Consider the following 16,983-nt stretch of genomic DNA (forward strand, 5'->3'; position numbering starts at 1 on the left):
ATAAGAGTGAAGAGGAGGAGGTGAAGGTGTAACAAAGAGAGGGAGAGAGAGAGGGAGAGGGAGAGGGAGAGGTGTTAAAAGCTTCCACTCTTCTTAAACAGGTCTAAGAAGAGAACAAGAGAAAGAGAACAGAGCTGCAGGACACAGTATCAGGTTAAGGCCACACACAGGAGTGAAGGGGTTAATACAGGGTTAGGTGTGTATGTATGTATGTGTACATTTACAATTAGGTTACATGCTGAACTCTAGAGTTTCCATAACCTGTTGAGCAGGGAACTTCCCATTCCAGCCTCAAATCACTCTCCTATAGAATCCACAAATCTATACATTCTGTTTGCGATTAGATGCATTTAATGGTGGCGTTGATGTTGCTGTTGCTGCGGCGTGTTAAATCAATTAGCTTCCAGGGTTAACATGATGATGCACACACAGCGTTCAGAGCCAGTTGGCAGTCAGCAGCACTCTGGAGCCAGAATGTAAGATTATCCTCCAATTCATCAAAACAGCTTTAACTCATTTCAGTAATATTTGTTAGTTTCTCTCACGTTCCCAAAGCCATCATTAAGGATTAGATCCCTCAGCTGGACGCCTCCCAGCTCCCCACACCTCCTTTCCCCTAATTATGGATTTTACAGCTAAATGAAGAGAGCTAATATGGCAGCTAAAGCTTCTTCTTCTGCTCCTCCGGTCTGAAGCTAATAGCTAATCATTACGTCATGATTGTGTACAGGGGCTGGACTAAGCAGGTTTGTTCCGGTCTCTGCTGGTCACAGACCTTCAGCTCCTTGTTGTACTGGTCCATCTGGGCCAGGCTGTCTGTGGTCTCCCTCTCCAGCGTGTCCAGCTGGTCCTTCAGCCTCCTGCAGGTCACGCCCTTCTCCGTCACGCTGCCGTTCAGAGAGGCCAAGGCCACGGCTGCCAAAAGTCAAAGGTCAAGGGGCAAATGTTCAGAGGCTGCTGACAGGAGTTCATGTAGTCACTGATCAAACACGTGATACGATGCTGTGTGCGTGTGTGTGTGTTTTTGTGTGTCTGTGTGTGTTACCCACGAGAGATTTTGTTGAGGCTAATGTTCTGCAGCCTCTCGGTCAGCCTCTGTTGTTCTGGGACCAGCTGTGACAGCTTCCTCTGCCACTCCTATGACACACACACACACACACACACACACACACACACACACACACACACACACACACACACACACAGATCTTCTCAGGGGAGTCACCTCAGAGTGTATTGACTCCAGGTTGAACATCAGCCTTGTTCTGACCTCAAACTGAAGCTGCAGTGTGTTGATCTCAGAGATCCTCACGTCCCTCTTCTGGTTGATGAGGTCCAGCTCTGCTTTCTGGATCCGCCTCTTGCTCTGGGCGTCACGGAGACAGTCTGAGATCTGCTTGTGCTTGTTGCCCTGGGAGACCACGCGATTGATATGAGTTTGAATCCCGGTGGACAACCTGCCTTCATAAAGACGGTGGTGTGTGTGTGTGTGTGTGTGTGTGTGTTCTCACCACATCCTCCAGCTCCATCTCCAGACTCTTCTTCTTGGCCCTGAGTCGTGTGATCTCCTCCTGCTCCCCCTCTCTCTTCCTGCCCAGCTCCTCCTTCTTTCCACGCTCCCACTCTTCCCTCTGCTGGCGCTCCAACTCCTGCTTTGCTGCCTGAGAGGAAAGAAGGTCAGGAAGGTCATCAACCACGGTGACCTTCATGCGCAGAGTCCCGTCAGCTCACCTCCTTCCTCTCCAGCTCCCTGAGCCTCTCCTCCTCCCTGTGTCGCTCAATCGCCCTCTGCCTCTCCATCCACCTCTCCTCCTCCAGGCGCCGGCGGTTCTCCTGCTCTCTGGCCTCTCTCTCCCTCTGTATGCTCTCCTCCCTCTCCTCCCTCTCTCTCCTCTCCCGCTCCTTCCGTCGTTGCTCCTCCAGAGCCAGCCTCCTCTTCTCCAGCTCGGCGCTGCCCCGCGCAAAGTTTTCCTTCAGCTTGTCCTCAAAGGAACCTGGGGACAAAAGGAGAAGAGTGTGTGAGAGGAAGAGGAGAATGGGAACGACACAAAACGGAACAGTAAGTGTGCAGAGAATTCAATACCGCCACTCTTGGTCTTTTGTGCAGCGTCTACTTCTATAGTGTCGATTAAACAGGGAGTGATGTAGGGCCCCGTTCCATTTATGAGCTCACTGGACTTTCCTCCACCTCTGGAACAAGAAAGAGAAGTAATCACACACCTGTGATTGGATTTTAGCTGCCAACAGGGTTGTATGAGTGGTGTGTGTGTGTGTGTGTGTGTGTGTGTGTGTGTGTGTGTGCGTGTGTGTGTTACCTGAAAGAGGGAGGTATCAGATCTTGAGGCAGTGTGAGCGGGAGAGGACGGCCGGTTTTAGCCATGTCCACCAGGTGCATGGCCAGAATGAACTCATCGGCTCGCAACTGACCGTCCTTATCTACATCAGCCAGGGTCCTACACACACACACACACACACACACACACACACACACACACACACAGGGTCAAAGGTCATCAGAAAACACTTTTTGAGGCAACTGTGAAGAAATCTGTCTCTAACTAAACTTCTATCACTAAACTTCTTCTATTTCAGTATCACAGTGACCTGGTTCAGTCAGGTTCTTGGCTCTGGTTCTGGTCTCTGTGTTCTGCAGGTACTGTAAGCGACCCCAGAGGGCGGCGCCTGACACCTCTCTCTTTTTAAAATGCTAAAGGCTGGCTGTGATCTCTGCTGGCGCACTCGCTGAGTACCGCACAACTCCTCCTCCTCCTCCTCCTCCTCCTCCTCCTCCTCCTCCTCCTCCTCCTCTTCCTCCCCCAGCTCCACCTGCCTGAAGCTGCTATGTACGGGGGGATTTGTGCCCGACGCTGCTTGCAGTTTCGTGCGACGGCAGCTTACGCCATTTGTCTTCTTCTTCTTCATGGCGAATTTACTTGCAGCTGTAAGTCTCCCTATATTTATAATTACAGCAGCAGCGACGTAAGCAGATCTAGAACGCCAAGTGTGTATAAGTATATATATATAAGTACACTGTATGTACATGTACTGTGTAGGTCTGACTGAACTGAAATCTAACTTCTTCTCATTGGAGCTGAAACACAGAGGCCGACAAGTGATGATTACAGGGATCACACACACACACACACACACACACACACACACACACACACACACACACATACACACACACACACACACACACACACACACACACACACACACACACACACACACACACACACACACACACACACACACACACACACACACACTCACCAGATGGTAGCTAGCTGCGTCTGGGTCAAGTTTGATGCCATCAGTGCGTTTCTAACCTGAGGTCCTGAAAAAGCAAAGAAGCAAAGAAGATTCAATCAAAAATAACAGTGGGGAACAAACGTATTAATGTGGTGTGTGACAAGTGTGTGTGTGTGTGTGTGTGTGTGTGTGTGTGACTGCCAGACTGGGTGGGTTTGAGAGCCATGGGCGAAGTATGGGAGTGCAAACCTAAACCACTTGTGAGTAACTGGGCAGTGTGTGTGTGTATGTTTGTATGTGTGTGTGTGTGTGTGTGTGTGTGTGTGTGCGTGTGTGTGACCCACCTGACAAGTAGCCACTCATGAGCTTGTCTAGCGTGTTGAACTGCTGACGGTACTTGAGTCTGGAGCCCTGCGGTACGGCCCAGTCACTGGAACCCGTTTTGGGGGAGTTACTCGCCAGAGACGTGGTGGAGGAAGAGTTGGAGCTGAGAGAGAGAGAGAGAGAGAGAGAGAGAGAGAGAGAGAGAGAGAGAGAGAGAGAGAGAGAGAGAGAGAGAGAGAGAGAGAACGAGGGAGAAGGGAGAACAAGAGAGAGAGAGAGAGAGAGAGAGAGAGACGTTAAAGGGACATTCCATACGCACAAGACAGAAAGATGAGGGCCTTAAATGCAGCCTCCTCTGCTTGGTGGTGGCGTTCCTCTAAACTCTAAACTCTAAACTAATCAGAGCCTCCTAAGCGTTCCATCTCTTTAATGAGCTGCAGGGAGGAAGACGACGGCGAGGGCGACGCTGTGAAACAACAACACGCTCTGTTTTCATTACACACAATGTCTCAGCACAAACACAGGCCCGGGTCAATGATGTCCGCCTGACAAGAACATGAGCTTCTGGAGTCATGATAGCTGGGTGGAGACGCCACTGTGGAGAAGGAGAGAAAGGAAGGAGACAATAGGAGAGGGAGTGAGGGATCCTCCCTCCGCCCAGGGGCTTTCCTCTGCCAGTGCATGCGAGTGTGTGAGTCTGTGTGTGTGTCTCTGTGTGTGTGTGTGTGTGTGTGTGTGTGTGTCTGTCTGTGTTAGTGTGAGTGTACGCCAGTGAAACCCCCTCATATGAAAGCTGGATGTCGGTGTGAGGACAATAACAACGTGTCTGTCACCGTGTTTGAGGAGACGGTGGCGACCCGTGTTTGGCTTCCTGTCGCTCCGGCTGACGCCATGTTGGGATGTAAACCTAGGCTCATGGGTTCAGAGGGTTTTTGTTTGGAGCACTGGGACGCCAACAAACCACGAAATCCGATCCAACCGCTGTCCATCACCCCCAAACCAAACCAGGACACGAGATACTACTGTTGTTGTTTCTTCACTGGTTTCTGCACGGAATCTGGTTGTTACGGAAACCACACTAAACTCCCAGACAGAGTTTCTCCTTTGTTTGCTCTTAACGCCCCCGCCCGTATTTTACGCGCAGGGATGAAATCTTTTGTGGCAAAAAAAATACTAAACAGTTAGGAGAGTCACAAATCACCACGGCGACCACTATCTCTCCTCTCAGAGAGCTTTACTCTTCCTGTAGTCTCATACTTCTGGCCCTTTATTTCATCCACCAATCATAACCGGCAGAGTGATAGTGATCTAATCTCTCCCACATCAAAGCGGCGTTTGCCTCCCGCGTGTCCTCTCATGTTTTGGGCTTTAAACACGTGTTTCCTGCTCGCCCCTCTTATCTCACTCCACCCTTCCCCACCACATCTCTGCTTCATTATAAACTGGGAGCTAACGGCACACAAGCACATACCAGCCTCAGACCTCCACATGATAAAGGAACGTGTTCTCATGGATCATACCATTATTTTCCCTCTCTCTCTCTCTCTCTCTCTCTCTCTCTCACCTGCTGGATCCCAGGTCCAGGAGCGAGTTGGCCTTTGACATTCCCGTGGGTGGAGAGAACGCCATGGGAGAGGAGAAACCGGAGAGTGGCAGCCCTGAAAAGGCAACCGGTGAAGAGTTAATACATCACTTTGACATATTATGAGATGAGAAACACACGCATGGATGCTTCCGAGTCCAGGCTGTGTGTTTGTGTGTGTTTGTGTTCTGTTCTGCAGTCAAACTGACACGTACTGGAAACGTGCAGAGCGGCGCCGTCGCCCTTGGACGCATGGATAGCTAATCTTATCTCCACATACTTCACAGCCGCGGTACACACACACACACACACACACACACACACACACACACACACACACACACACACAGGAGCAAGGTTACCAGAAACAACAGCTCTGCCCCGTGCTACAAAGAGGGCCGGCCTCCAGAGCGCCACGGTTGCAGAGCGGTTTCATCAGCAGAGGAGAGAGAACACACACACACACACACACACACTCACTCACTCACTCACTCGCAAACTCGATTGTTGGGATTTCACAGCCAGGAGGAAGACGGAGGAAGATGAAAGAGATGAGTTCTTTATCTAATGTGTGCCACAGGAGGGGAAGCCCGAGGTGGCTGGTCTCCTTGGCGACGTGTTGTATATCTGCATACTTACACTCAGGGTATTAACTAACGACACAGGCACATGTGGCCGCCCTCAGGGTTTAAGATACACTCACAGTGATCATGGACAGGTAAGATGAAGCTTCCTGCGTTATCACTCAGTGTGCACGATGCCTCTTAAAGTGACACTCTGGTGATTTCTATCAAACGAGGTCGCTGATCATCATTCCCTCTTTGTAAATCGGCCCGAGTGTCACTTTCACTTCAACCAAGCCCGATTACATCACCCAGTAACTCAATCTGAACCTCATTTAGTTTCCGACCTGTATTGAAGGAAACGGGCGACGGGGTGAGGAGGTGGGCGTTGCCGTTTGGTAGTCCAGGGTTACCAGAGAGGGCGCTGATGAGCGGCAGGGTCATGGGCGCCGGCACAGAGGGCTGGGAGGGGTTAGCCAGGAGGGGGGTTAGCATGGGCACGGCCGACATGTTTGATAGGCTGACAGACAGGTTTGGCATGGAGCCCATCCCTACAGACAGACAGGTGAGAGGTTAGACGGGTAAAACACGGAGCGTCGGGGACGTGACTGAGACTGTTATCCTTTTACCAAAACGTGCCGATGACGGGACGTTTGAGGCGGGGTTAGAGGTTAGCGGCTGCTTCATCACGACGGGCAGGGCGGACGGTAAGCTCCGCCCCTGAAGCTTGAGTTTGATGAGCTTCATGGCGATGGAGAACTCTAGTCTGTCCATCTTGCCGTCGCTCTCCATGTCAGCGAGGTTCCTGCTCGCAGAGAGAGAGAGAGAGAGAGAGAGAGAGAGGGTGTTTTACTCTCCCACACACACACACACACATAGTTGCTAGGGTGGGGCAGGCAGTGCAGGAAGCTCAACAGGAAGTTTCAAAATGGGCTGCAGGGAGAAACCGAACCCTGAGTCAAACACAAAGGGAGAACCTACTGGCCTACTTGCTGAGGCACTCAGAACATTTTGTGATGAAGAGTCACGAGCTGGTGAGCGACTTCTTACCAGATCTCTGCCAGGACAGAGGGAGGCAGGCCGGACTGGAGGAAGAACTTCCTGGCTTGTTCGCCTGAAGACAGAGAAGGAATCAGGAATCAGAGGGGGATTCAGACAGAAGAGAACAACCGCTGGACCCTGAGTCTGTGTCCTACCAGAGACGAAGCCCAGGACCGGGACCAGGGATTCAAACTGTTTGTCGTGTTTGGCCCTCTCCTCTGGAGTGACCACCCACGTGCCGGCTCCACCTGGGGACAAAGACGGGAAGGGATCAGGATCTGGACTGTTAGGGTTCTTTAGAGGGATCCAGCTTTAGAAAATTGCATATTCTGTACGTCTACACACTCTCAGCTACTTTACATTCTTACACACACGCTCAAACTCCCCACAGCACACATGCTAACACAGACTCTTTTGCTGCTCAGTCTCTTTTCTCTACTTCACGTCCACTAAAGTTTTCATCATTTCCATCACAAATGAGCGGCGGCTCCTCAAACCAAACTTCCCTTCAGACGCTGACTCAGCTCTTTCCCCTTTGCATCTCTTAAGGTTCATTTGTGGGGTTGGACCATAAATTAAATATGAAGTCTAATCGGACGTGTGCAGGGTGTGAAGTTCAGGTCCTGCTCAGTTTCCTCCATGGTCTTTAATATGAGGCTGAAAGGAGTCCAGTCTGAATCGACCAATCATGAGAGGATCCATGGAATGAAACCGATCAGATTGCAATCATGGAACAATCAAAGCTTTCTTCTTCTTTGGCCAAAACTTGAAACCCAGGGATTGATCTTTCTCGCTTTAGAATCAAAAAGACGCGAGTGTGAGGAAATCGATCCCAGGCGGCGACATCTCCACGCGTCTGTGACTGTGATGAAGAGGATAAAGACGATGAAGAGCTCAGACAGGAGGATCTGAGTGACAGACAGTATAAAGCCGTCAATCTTTAAGTAAAAGGAGCGGCTTTTCCCCTGAATGACGGGCCTCGCCACTGCCAACATCCGTTACCATGGCAACCACACTCTTAAAGCCCTTAAACAAACTTAATGTGCTTAATGTGCAAAATGTTTCACAACTTTCCCGGTCAGGTAGAGGAGAAGGAGGCGACCTACTTATCAAAGCACCGGTGTGAAACGGCTGCACGCATCCATGAATAATGTATACGTTATTAATATAAAGTCCACACAATGCATACATTAAATATAGGTAAAGAAAGGGAAGTATGAAATGATACGGCGTAAACATCTGTGGGATAAGATCTAAAGTAAACGCATGAACACGTCTGCTTACACGTCGGGACTCAGCTGTTTGTGTCGTATAAAGAGCTTTAAGTGTTTGACGACTCGATGACAGACGCGGTGTAAATGATTAACAAATGTAAACGCTCTCACTCGGTTCGATCTCACCTGCTGAGGAGGAAATGAGACGTAAGGAAGATCTCCGATGCAGGTTCTGATTGTTGACAGTTTGTCTCATTAACGAGCATCAGGCGGAGATAATAAGTGTTTATGCTGTCGTCATGGTGACAGCCTGGTGTCAGATCTTGCAACTAAAGCGTTGACATGTCTGCTCAGAGCCCAAACAGTCTTCGTGGCTTAGTCTGATTAAGGGCTTGGATCAGATCTATGTCGTGACTCGTGGATGAGAGGTGAGACGTCTTGGAGACTAAACAGGAAGTCTGGCTGCTTTGAGCTTTATCTCCAGCAGTCAATCAAACAATAACAGGAAGTGCCGCTGTGTGAGAGTGAAATGTTAAATATTCGGTGCCACATTAGGACGTCTGACTCTTCCTGCAGAACGCGGCGACAGGAAGTGATTCAGCATGTTCAGGAAATGCCTCCCTGCCCAGGATGAGACTTCCTCCCTTCACACAAACCCAAACAACCAATCAGCTCCTCAGCCTGACCACATGTAGGCGCTATTTACAGCCCAGTGTGTCATTACGGCTACGAGCTGGATGGAGCCAACACGAGGTTAAAGACCGGACGGACGGAGGACGTTTGGAGAAACTTACTTCACTGCTTCTTCAGTCTGAAAAAGATCTGGCAAACCAAGCAAAGCTGCAGTACCCTAAGCCACCACTGCCACACCTGTCCAGGTATATTTACTGTGTGTTTTCCCTGACGAGGCCTCACAGCGGCTGTGGCCTACTTTTGCCGTCGTCAGCAAAACGTCAGCCCTAAAGCGCTGGAAGTGATTTATCTCACAGACAGATGTGAGGAGCCAACTCCTTCCTGTCACGGGTCTGAGTCTGACGGACCTGGTTTAGAAGCTGCTGGAAGTCAGGGAGGAAAGTATTGAGCACAGTGCCGCTGGGACATGTGGCAGGCATGGCCACACACACACACACACACACACACACACACACTCGGGCCTGTCAGTCCATTCAGCACGCGTGTCAGAGAGGGGCGGCACAGTGTGAAGAACTGGGACAAACTGCAAACGCCTCTTCTTCTTCTTCTTATACAGCAAAGAACAACAACACACCGGTTCACCATGACAGAGCACTTAGGGCTCCAGCTGCTCAGTGACAAAGGAGATAACCAGGATGTAGAGCTCAGAACAGAAACAACACACAGAGGAGAAGACGTTTGGATCACGGGGGGGATAATTAAGGATCTAATTCCTCTGAGTGTGTGTCTGTCTAAGTCTGTTTCCTACTGTAAGACAGACAGGAAGGAGGGAAGAGTGACGACATCACAGTTTGACCACAGAAGATCTCTAACTGTGGCTCCTCCTCCCCTTGTCAGCCTCCATGCGGTGGTCTTGGCGCTGTGTGGGCGTCAGTAGAAGCTTTAGTCAAACCAGCAGGAGCCCGGCTGAAGTCTTCTGGGAGGGAAACCACACATCTGCCTCCTTCTCTATTTACACATCAAAGGCTTCACCTGGGGAGAACGAGCCGGCGCTTCAGTCGGCTACGGACGCATTAACAGTCGCCGCACGTGGGGCCTCGATTCCCTCGCCCTCACCCTCGTGCTGCGGAGGAGCATCGGATTCACAGAACAAATGGCTTCACAGTTTGCTGGGCTCCAGAGAAGGATGGAGACTAATGAGGGCGAGGCAATGCAGCTAGCTCCGCCTCCTTTACGCCTCACGCCCTCCTGTCGCCTTTCTGAAGTCTTCCAAAGTGAGATCATGTAGGTGGACATGATTCAGCCACACACACACACACACACACACACACACACACACACACACACGGTCCTCCACATGAAGGACAAAAGAAGCTACGATCACAATCCAGGCCTCAATGGTTCATTAGGATCTTAATGTCTAAATGGTTCACATCCCTGTTTGTAATGGAGATCAGTCAGTCAGTCAGTCAGTCAGTGTCAACAACAAACCGTCAGACAGTCACATGAGGAGTATGGAACACCACAGAGGAAGTTTCTCCACGTGTATCTAACAGATTTGCTCCTCTGTGTTTATTCTAACTGGACTGTGAGAACCTGACACTGAGCCACGACGACAGGGACACACACCACACACACCACACACACCACACACACACACACCAGGAAACTGAGAAGCTACACGACAATCCGAACACGTTGAGTCAAAGATCTAACTCTGGACACTGTCAGGAGCGACTGAGACGTTTACAGAGGAGAACCAAAGTGAACTTCTCCCTCTGACCTCATTAGACATGAATGCTTCTCTCCTTCTGTCTCTATGGGCCCACATGACTGTAATGTCCTGAGAAACTACATCAGATCAAAGGCTCAGGACCTTTATGTGTGTGTCAGATCAATATTCCATTAGTGTCTCCGCTACACACACACACACACACACACACACACACACACACACACACACACACTTGGCACATACAGGGAGCACAAATCATTACACTTAATGCGAAAACGACGAGGTGGAGAGAGAGAAAGTTTCAGAGGCACAACATGCCTTGGCTTTGTGTTCTCCTCCATCTTTCCCAGGCCGGTGAACACACACACACACACACACACACACCCCCACACATAAGACAAACACAGTGTGATGATCTTACCATTCATGGCTGCAGGTGGAGAAGACTGAGAGGCAAGGAAAGTCCTCGACTCAGCTGGCTAGCTCTCAGGCATCTGCAGAGGAGAGAGAGACAGAGACAGGGAGGTGAGTGTGACTGAGCGAGGAGGGCGTGTGTGTGTGTGTGAGCGTGTGAGAAGGACAGCGGGAGGATAGAGCTACGGTAAATGTGTGAGAGAGGAAGAAATAGGGGGGAGAAGAAGAGATCGCCTTGTTAACAATGAGAGGAGGACGAGCTGAGCGGTGAGAGGGGCGAGCGAGCGAACGATGGAGGGAGAGAGGGAGGGAGGGAGGGAGGGAGAGGAGGAATAAGGGAAGAGAGACGGGGACAAATAGACAGAGAGGGAAAATGCTGAAGGTCTGTAGAGGAGGAGGAGGAGGAATTCATCAGTGAACTCATGAAGCTCTCAGGTTATTTTTACGCCTCCATTGTTTTTGATTCGTCTTCAATGTCTTTGGCCCCAAAACAGTGAGATGCCATCAGGAGTCTATATATATAACCTACATATATACTGAATATATACTGTATATAACCTACATATATATACTGTATATATACTGTATATAACCTACATATATATACTGTATATATACTGTATATATACTGTATATAACCTACATATATATACTGTATATATACTGTATATAACCTACATATATCCCGTATATAACCTACATATATAACCTGTATATTTGCAGCTGGACGCTTTCATTCCCACCACAACTCCATTCAATCACACAGATACACTGAGGTCAGGACATTCTGTAAACTTAGGAAGCTTAACTCCTCTCTTTAGTGGAGCACAGGAGCTCAAACTAGGAGCAGAACATGAGGAGGAACCCTTCCACCTCCTCGTCTTTGGCTTTCAGATCCACTTCACCATCATTCAGAATCATAAACACAGAAACAGGAACGATGACGGCGTTCACGAGCAAATCCATTACATCATCTGTGAAGAAGAAATACGCCTGCATGTCATCTAATACACACACACACACACACACACACACAGACTCAGAATAAGGATTTATGGCCTATTAGACTACATCCACTGTGGAAACTCACACAACCCTCAATCAATTAACCAGGCACTTTCTTAGCCGTGTGTGTGTGTGTGTGTGTGTGTGTGTGTGTGTGTGTGTGTGTGTGTGTGTGTGTGGCAGCTCCCTCTAATCACCACACTTCCATATTCATGTCCCCTTCCGCACACACATGTTGCGTGTCCTTTGTACTCGGTGGGAGCAGAGCAGCCTCCTGACCCACCCGATGGAATTCTGTGTGTAGCGTCTCTGGCAGAGAGCCGCGAGGAAGAGGAGAGGATGAAGAAGAGTGCAGTGGTGAGTTGGAACAGAGGCTGCAGCGTGTTGTGAGTTTTCAGTCACATGTTCTTATTTTGCTTTAGAGGAATCATTTCTGTTCATTTTGGTAGAATTCTGTCACAAACACACCAAAGCTTCTCTTCCTCCTCTTCCTGCTCTTCCCACCTTAAACTCCATTCATTCCGATATTTCTCTCCGTCCTCTTGTCCCAACTCTATTAGCTCCTTGGCTCAGACACACTCCTTCATCCCCTCTTTGTTTTATCTCTCCCGTTTCCACAACAACTCCGGCCGTGATTCTGCTCCAGTCCAACCAATCCCCCCCCCCCCCTTTCTTTTCCTTCCCCCTCTTCCCCCCGCTCCATCTTTCCCATTCCAGCTCATCTCTTTCTTATTCATCCCTCATTTGAAAATGCATCCTCCCTTTAAACGACTTCCACCCGGCTCCCATCTTCCCTTTCCCTCCTTCAGTTTTTCACTCATTTACTTCTCGTGTGAATTCGTGGGGAGGAGTGTGTGTCTGTGTGTGTGTGTGTGTGTGTGTGTGTGTGTGTGTGTGTGTGTAAATCATTCTCTGCCCGTTCCAAACACTGCCACTTAATTCAGAGCAATGAAGCGCTCACTTCCGTATAGACTGTGTATGCATTTGAATGTGAAGGTCGGCGCGCGTGTGTGTGTGTGTGTACAAGTAACAAACATAGCACACACACACACACACACACACACACACACACAATATTGTAAGCATAATTACTGTCCTTACCCAGAGGAAGGACAGTATGTTATTTATAGAAGATAACAACAATGTATTCTATGTGATGCTGACTGGCTGCCTGAGCTCAGTTGAACAGGAACTCTGCAGACAGTGTGTTTCCCTCCAGGCTTCATTAATCTGAGTGTAATCAAAGTTAAACGTGCATGTAAAGATAGAAACAACGACGACTAAATGTGCATCATCATATTTAATTACATCTTCCTCTTCCTCATCCTAATCTGTGCCGTATTCCGTTCTGCTGTGATGCTAGGTCCAGCTTCTCCGTGTAGGAAAGAGTTAATCCTGACCCCTATCTTATAATCAAACACATCATAATAAGTCCTGACCTTAGTTTAGAGGCTGAAGAGTCGTTACTAAATGTTTTCCAGATTCTAAACTCTGTGTCTCAGCTTACATGAGGGAGGAAGAGTCAGAACATCGCCGTGGTTACTGGATGAACGACTCCTGTGTGTTTGTAGTGGATACACGAGTTTTCACTAAACAGCAGCCTGAGGTGTGTGTGTGTGTGTGTGTGTGTGTGTGTGTGTGTGTGTGTGTGTGTCCATGCGTTGTGTTTACACTCCTTTATGCAAACTCTTAGCATGAAGGCCTTTCACTCGCCCTCGTACACAAACACCTCTCTGCCCCTGAGGTGTGCTCTTGTTTAACATGGGAGTGCTTGTGTGCGTGTGCGTGTGCGTGTGTGTGTGTGTGTGTGTGTGTGTGTGTGTGTGTCGTGGGAGCTCAAACAGAACAGATCCTGGATAAAGAAAACAACACAGAATCAACAGGAGTCCCAGCAGACAAACAGGCTCAGGATGTGCTGAGGCCTCTTACAGTCAGAACTCACAGACGGATCAAACCGGTCTGGGTTCTGGCTCTGGGTTCAGTCTGCAGAGGTTCTTGGTTCAGTAAGTGAACCAAACGGCCAAACGTCTCCAGAGTGACTCCACTTATTTACAAAACAAACAGCGTCAGTGACCTCCGTGACCTTTGAGTCACTTTCAGTGCTAATGGAGTCACAGTGAGTCTGACAGAGGCAGCGTCCATCTCCTGCTGTCTATCCAGCTGTGAGTCACCGTGACAACATGGAGAAAGAAGAAGAAGACTGGAAAAGAAGCAGCCAAGGGAACAAGGAACATCTAACAAGCAGGAAAGGGCCTCTCTCTCTCTCTCTCTCTCTCTCTCTCTCTCTCTCTCTCTCTCTCTCTCTCTCTCTCTCTCTCTCTCTCTCTCTCTCTCTCTCTCTCTCTCTCTCTCTCTCTCTCTCTCTCTCTCTCTCTCTCTCTCTCTCTCTCTCTCTCGTGGCTCTGCCCTGCATGCTGATTGACACCTGTGTGCGCCACACTGGACCAGTCAGACGTGTGAGTTTGAATGAGGAGCATGCGTCGCACACACACCACACACCACACACACACACACACACACTTCTCGCACAGAGGGGAACACTGTTCAGACAGACTCGGCCCAGGAAGCTTCCTTGAGCTGGAGGAAGAAAGAGACCTCTGTGTGTGTGTGTGTGTGTGTGTGTGTGTGTGTGAGCGTGTGCCTGTTCACAAGAGCACACCGGCGCACAGCTCAAGACACACACACACACACACACACACACACACACACACACACACACACACACACACACACACACACACACACACACACACACACCTTCCTGTGTTGTGCTGCAGGTGAGAGTCGGGGACACTGTGTTTCTTCCCCATGAAGAATCGCTGCTATCCTTTAGATGAATTTGTGGGTCAGCTCCAGCTGATTCACCAAAGCCTCTTTTATTCCCTCTCCCCTCCCCCCCACCGCTCCAAACACACACACACACACTCAGCAGTGTGTCCTAACCCGGCTTTACCTCTGGCAGCAACATTTAGCACTTTAGCACTTCCTCAATCCCAAACACACAACTGACCACAAATCACTCACCGCTTATAAAAAGGGCATGTTATCATCAGGCAGAATGTGTGAGTGTGTGTGTGCGCGTGGAGGAGAGTGTGTGTGCTTTATGCAATGCTTTGTTTCTTGGCAGGTGTACACGTAACACTCTCTGCTGGGATGAGGCCAGATGTCACAGGAACTGCAGTTTAAATGGACTTTGCCTCTTCAGCAAGGAAGCAAACATCTTTCTCTCTCTCTCTCTTCACACACACACACACACACACACACACACACATTTCCTATAATTAGTCCACTGTACTGTATACTGCAGTGGACGGACACAAGGCTGCATGTTTTTTTGTTTAGGTCAGATTGTCATGGTTGAAGCTGTCAATTCAGCCAAATAAAGAAATGAAGAAATAAAGAAATAAGCACCTCAGTAAACAGTGAGGTCACACACACACACACACACACACACACACACACACACACATTATGACTTATTCTTCATCACTGGGTGGGAACATCTTTGTTAGGTTTGCTCTTGATCACTGACTGAATGATTGACAGTTATCTTGTGTTTCCCTCAGTGCAGCAGCTGTGCTTTCAGGCTAAAGACGTTAAAGGGTTACAGGATAAACACTGTCTGTCTCCGGAAAATAACTCATTATTGCAAATAAAACGTGTTAGTCGCTTCGTATCCATGAATTTAATTATGTTCTTCTATTGTTGGTACGTTTCCGTGACAACATAGACACATATAGTGAATTAACTCTGAAATTAGGCACGTTAAAGATGTATTTATGTTAATGTTGTGTAGGTTAATTGCACAAACACGATCGGAAACGGGAGCGAGCTTCATTGGTTTGGATGATCAGGCATTTAAGAGACATATTGTAAGGGGGAGAACAACAATATGTCAGAGGTGCTGCAGTGTTGTAATCAACCCCACATTGTTAATCGTTTTCCCACAGCGTCGCTTTTCCAATTGAGGATCCACGCAGCAGGACATCCCACTTACCTTCAAAATAACGGGAACACAAGGTCAAAGGCGACTCCGTCCATCGGGCTTCTCTTCCGCTTCTGTCCCGTTTGATTTTTTTTTATTTTTTTATAATATCTCCGTTGCTTTACCTGTTGCGGTAAACAGTGATGTGTTCCTACATCCAGCCTGGCAGTCAAGCTGCTGGAGAGAGGGAGGAACCGATCCGGTGACCGGCGGGGCGGGTGTGGACTCACTGGAGATGGGTGTCACCGACCGGCGTCAAGGCAGACAGAGTTACCAGTAACTTCCGGGAGGTGTTTCCCAAAGTAAGGTTAGATGATTAAATCGCTTGTTGATTTTGAGCTGTAGAAAGTAGCACATCGCGGCTATACAAAGAAACGCTGTTGCCACTTTCATCATGTTCTTGTTTTCCTCTAATAATGCCCTCTATGGCCACGTTATTCTTACTTATAATCACGGCCGTCATCGTCTAACTTTTATTTTGAAGGTAAAGCACATTTCTGTTTATATCTAACATTTGGTAGCTTGGCACAGCCCAAATTTCTGACATCTGCTTCTGTCAGATATTTATTATTTATTACACAAAACTACTGAACGAGAACCGAATCATTTTGCCTCTTTTTTCTTCGTTCCCCTCACCTGATATATTAGCTATATGGTGCCTTGTTTCTTAATTGTATTCCCCCAGTTTGATCCTAGTTGCGGTCTAGAAGGTCTTTGCTGCCCCCTAAGGAGAGAAAAGAGAAACGCAGCTGCTTCTTGGTTTGCAGTTTTACTGAAGCATAAACTCACTTTGCATAATTCCTCTTTAGTTTGTGGTGATAAAACAATCTGAAGGGGTGGAATTAGTGTAGAATGGCTCTCAACACACGCAGCAGTCAATAGTCAGTACACTACAGTCAGGTTTATCTGAACTTAATTACCCAACAAACCATAACCGTTATGTCTATTATGCATAGTTAAGTAGTTTAACAGCTGGTTGTTACAAAACAAACATCACATTCAGCCATGCTACACACAATTAGACTTTATTATGATGCAGTTCCTTCATCCACTTCATTTATGCGTAAGAAGGTTTTACTTTTAGTGCGAAAACGTAGAATGATCTAAGAAATGTGTACAGAAAGGCATCACTGTTACCAAGTAAAACACAAGAGAAACAACATTTTAAATGGCTGTAGTACAATAATGTGTGTTTAGTACAGTGAAGTGTCACAACATATCAATAGATTATT

The 16,983-nt window shown here is 48.4% G+C and overlaps 1 protein-coding gene across 2 annotated transcripts; it reads right to left on the reverse strand.

Annotated features, from left to right (window-relative positions):
* Window positions 1-247: 247 nt before the first annotated feature.
* Window positions 248-15,951, reverse strand: LOC142989220 (intersectin-2-like). Of its 2 annotated transcripts, XM_076138669.1 has the most exons (17): window positions 15,764-15,951; window positions 11,571-11,735; window positions 10,769-10,841; window positions 6,921-7,013; window positions 6,775-6,838; window positions 6,354-6,529; window positions 6,072-6,275; window positions 5,144-5,237; window positions 3,600-3,742; window positions 3,277-3,340; window positions 2,316-2,453; window positions 2,084-2,190; window positions 1,732-1,994; window positions 1,512-1,661; window positions 1,271-1,411; window positions 1,050-1,137; window positions 248-915 (listed from the first exon to the last, which is right to left on the reverse strand). In XM_076138669.1, exons 3-17 carry the CDS (start codon window positions 10,773-10,775, stop codon window positions 710-712), a joined length of 1,938 nt encoding a protein of 645 aa, XP_075994784.1. In that variant the 5' UTR covers window positions 10,776-10,841; window positions 11,571-11,735; window positions 15,764-15,951; the 3' UTR covers window positions 248-709. The 2 variants fall into 2 exon arrangements, with proteins under 2 accessions (XP_075994784.1, XP_075994783.1); XM_076138668.1 differs by lacking the exon at window positions 11,571-11,735.
* Window positions 15,952-16,983: the final 1,032 nt, after the last annotated feature.

This window comes from Genypterus blacodes, unplaced genomic scaffold (genome assembly GCF_046128005.1).
Source record: "Genypterus blacodes isolate CSIRO-AG114 ecotype Tasmania unplaced genomic scaffold, CSIRO-AGI_Gbla_v1 ptg000392l_1, whole genome shotgun sequence".
NCBI lineage: Eukaryota > Metazoa > Chordata > Actinopteri > Ophidiiformes > Ophidiidae > Genypterus > Genypterus blacodes.

Coding starts and splice junctions, on each gene's coding strand:
- LOC142989220 (XM_076138668.1), bottom strand. Junction 3,341..3,599: donor CATGAGTGGCTACTTGTCAG/GTGGGTCACACA, acceptor TTGCTTTTTCAG/GACCTCAGGTTAGAAACGCA. Junction 1,995..2,083: donor ACAAAAGACCAAGAGTGGCG/GTATTGAATTCT, acceptor TTTTGTCCCCAG/GTTCCTTTGAGGACAAGCTG.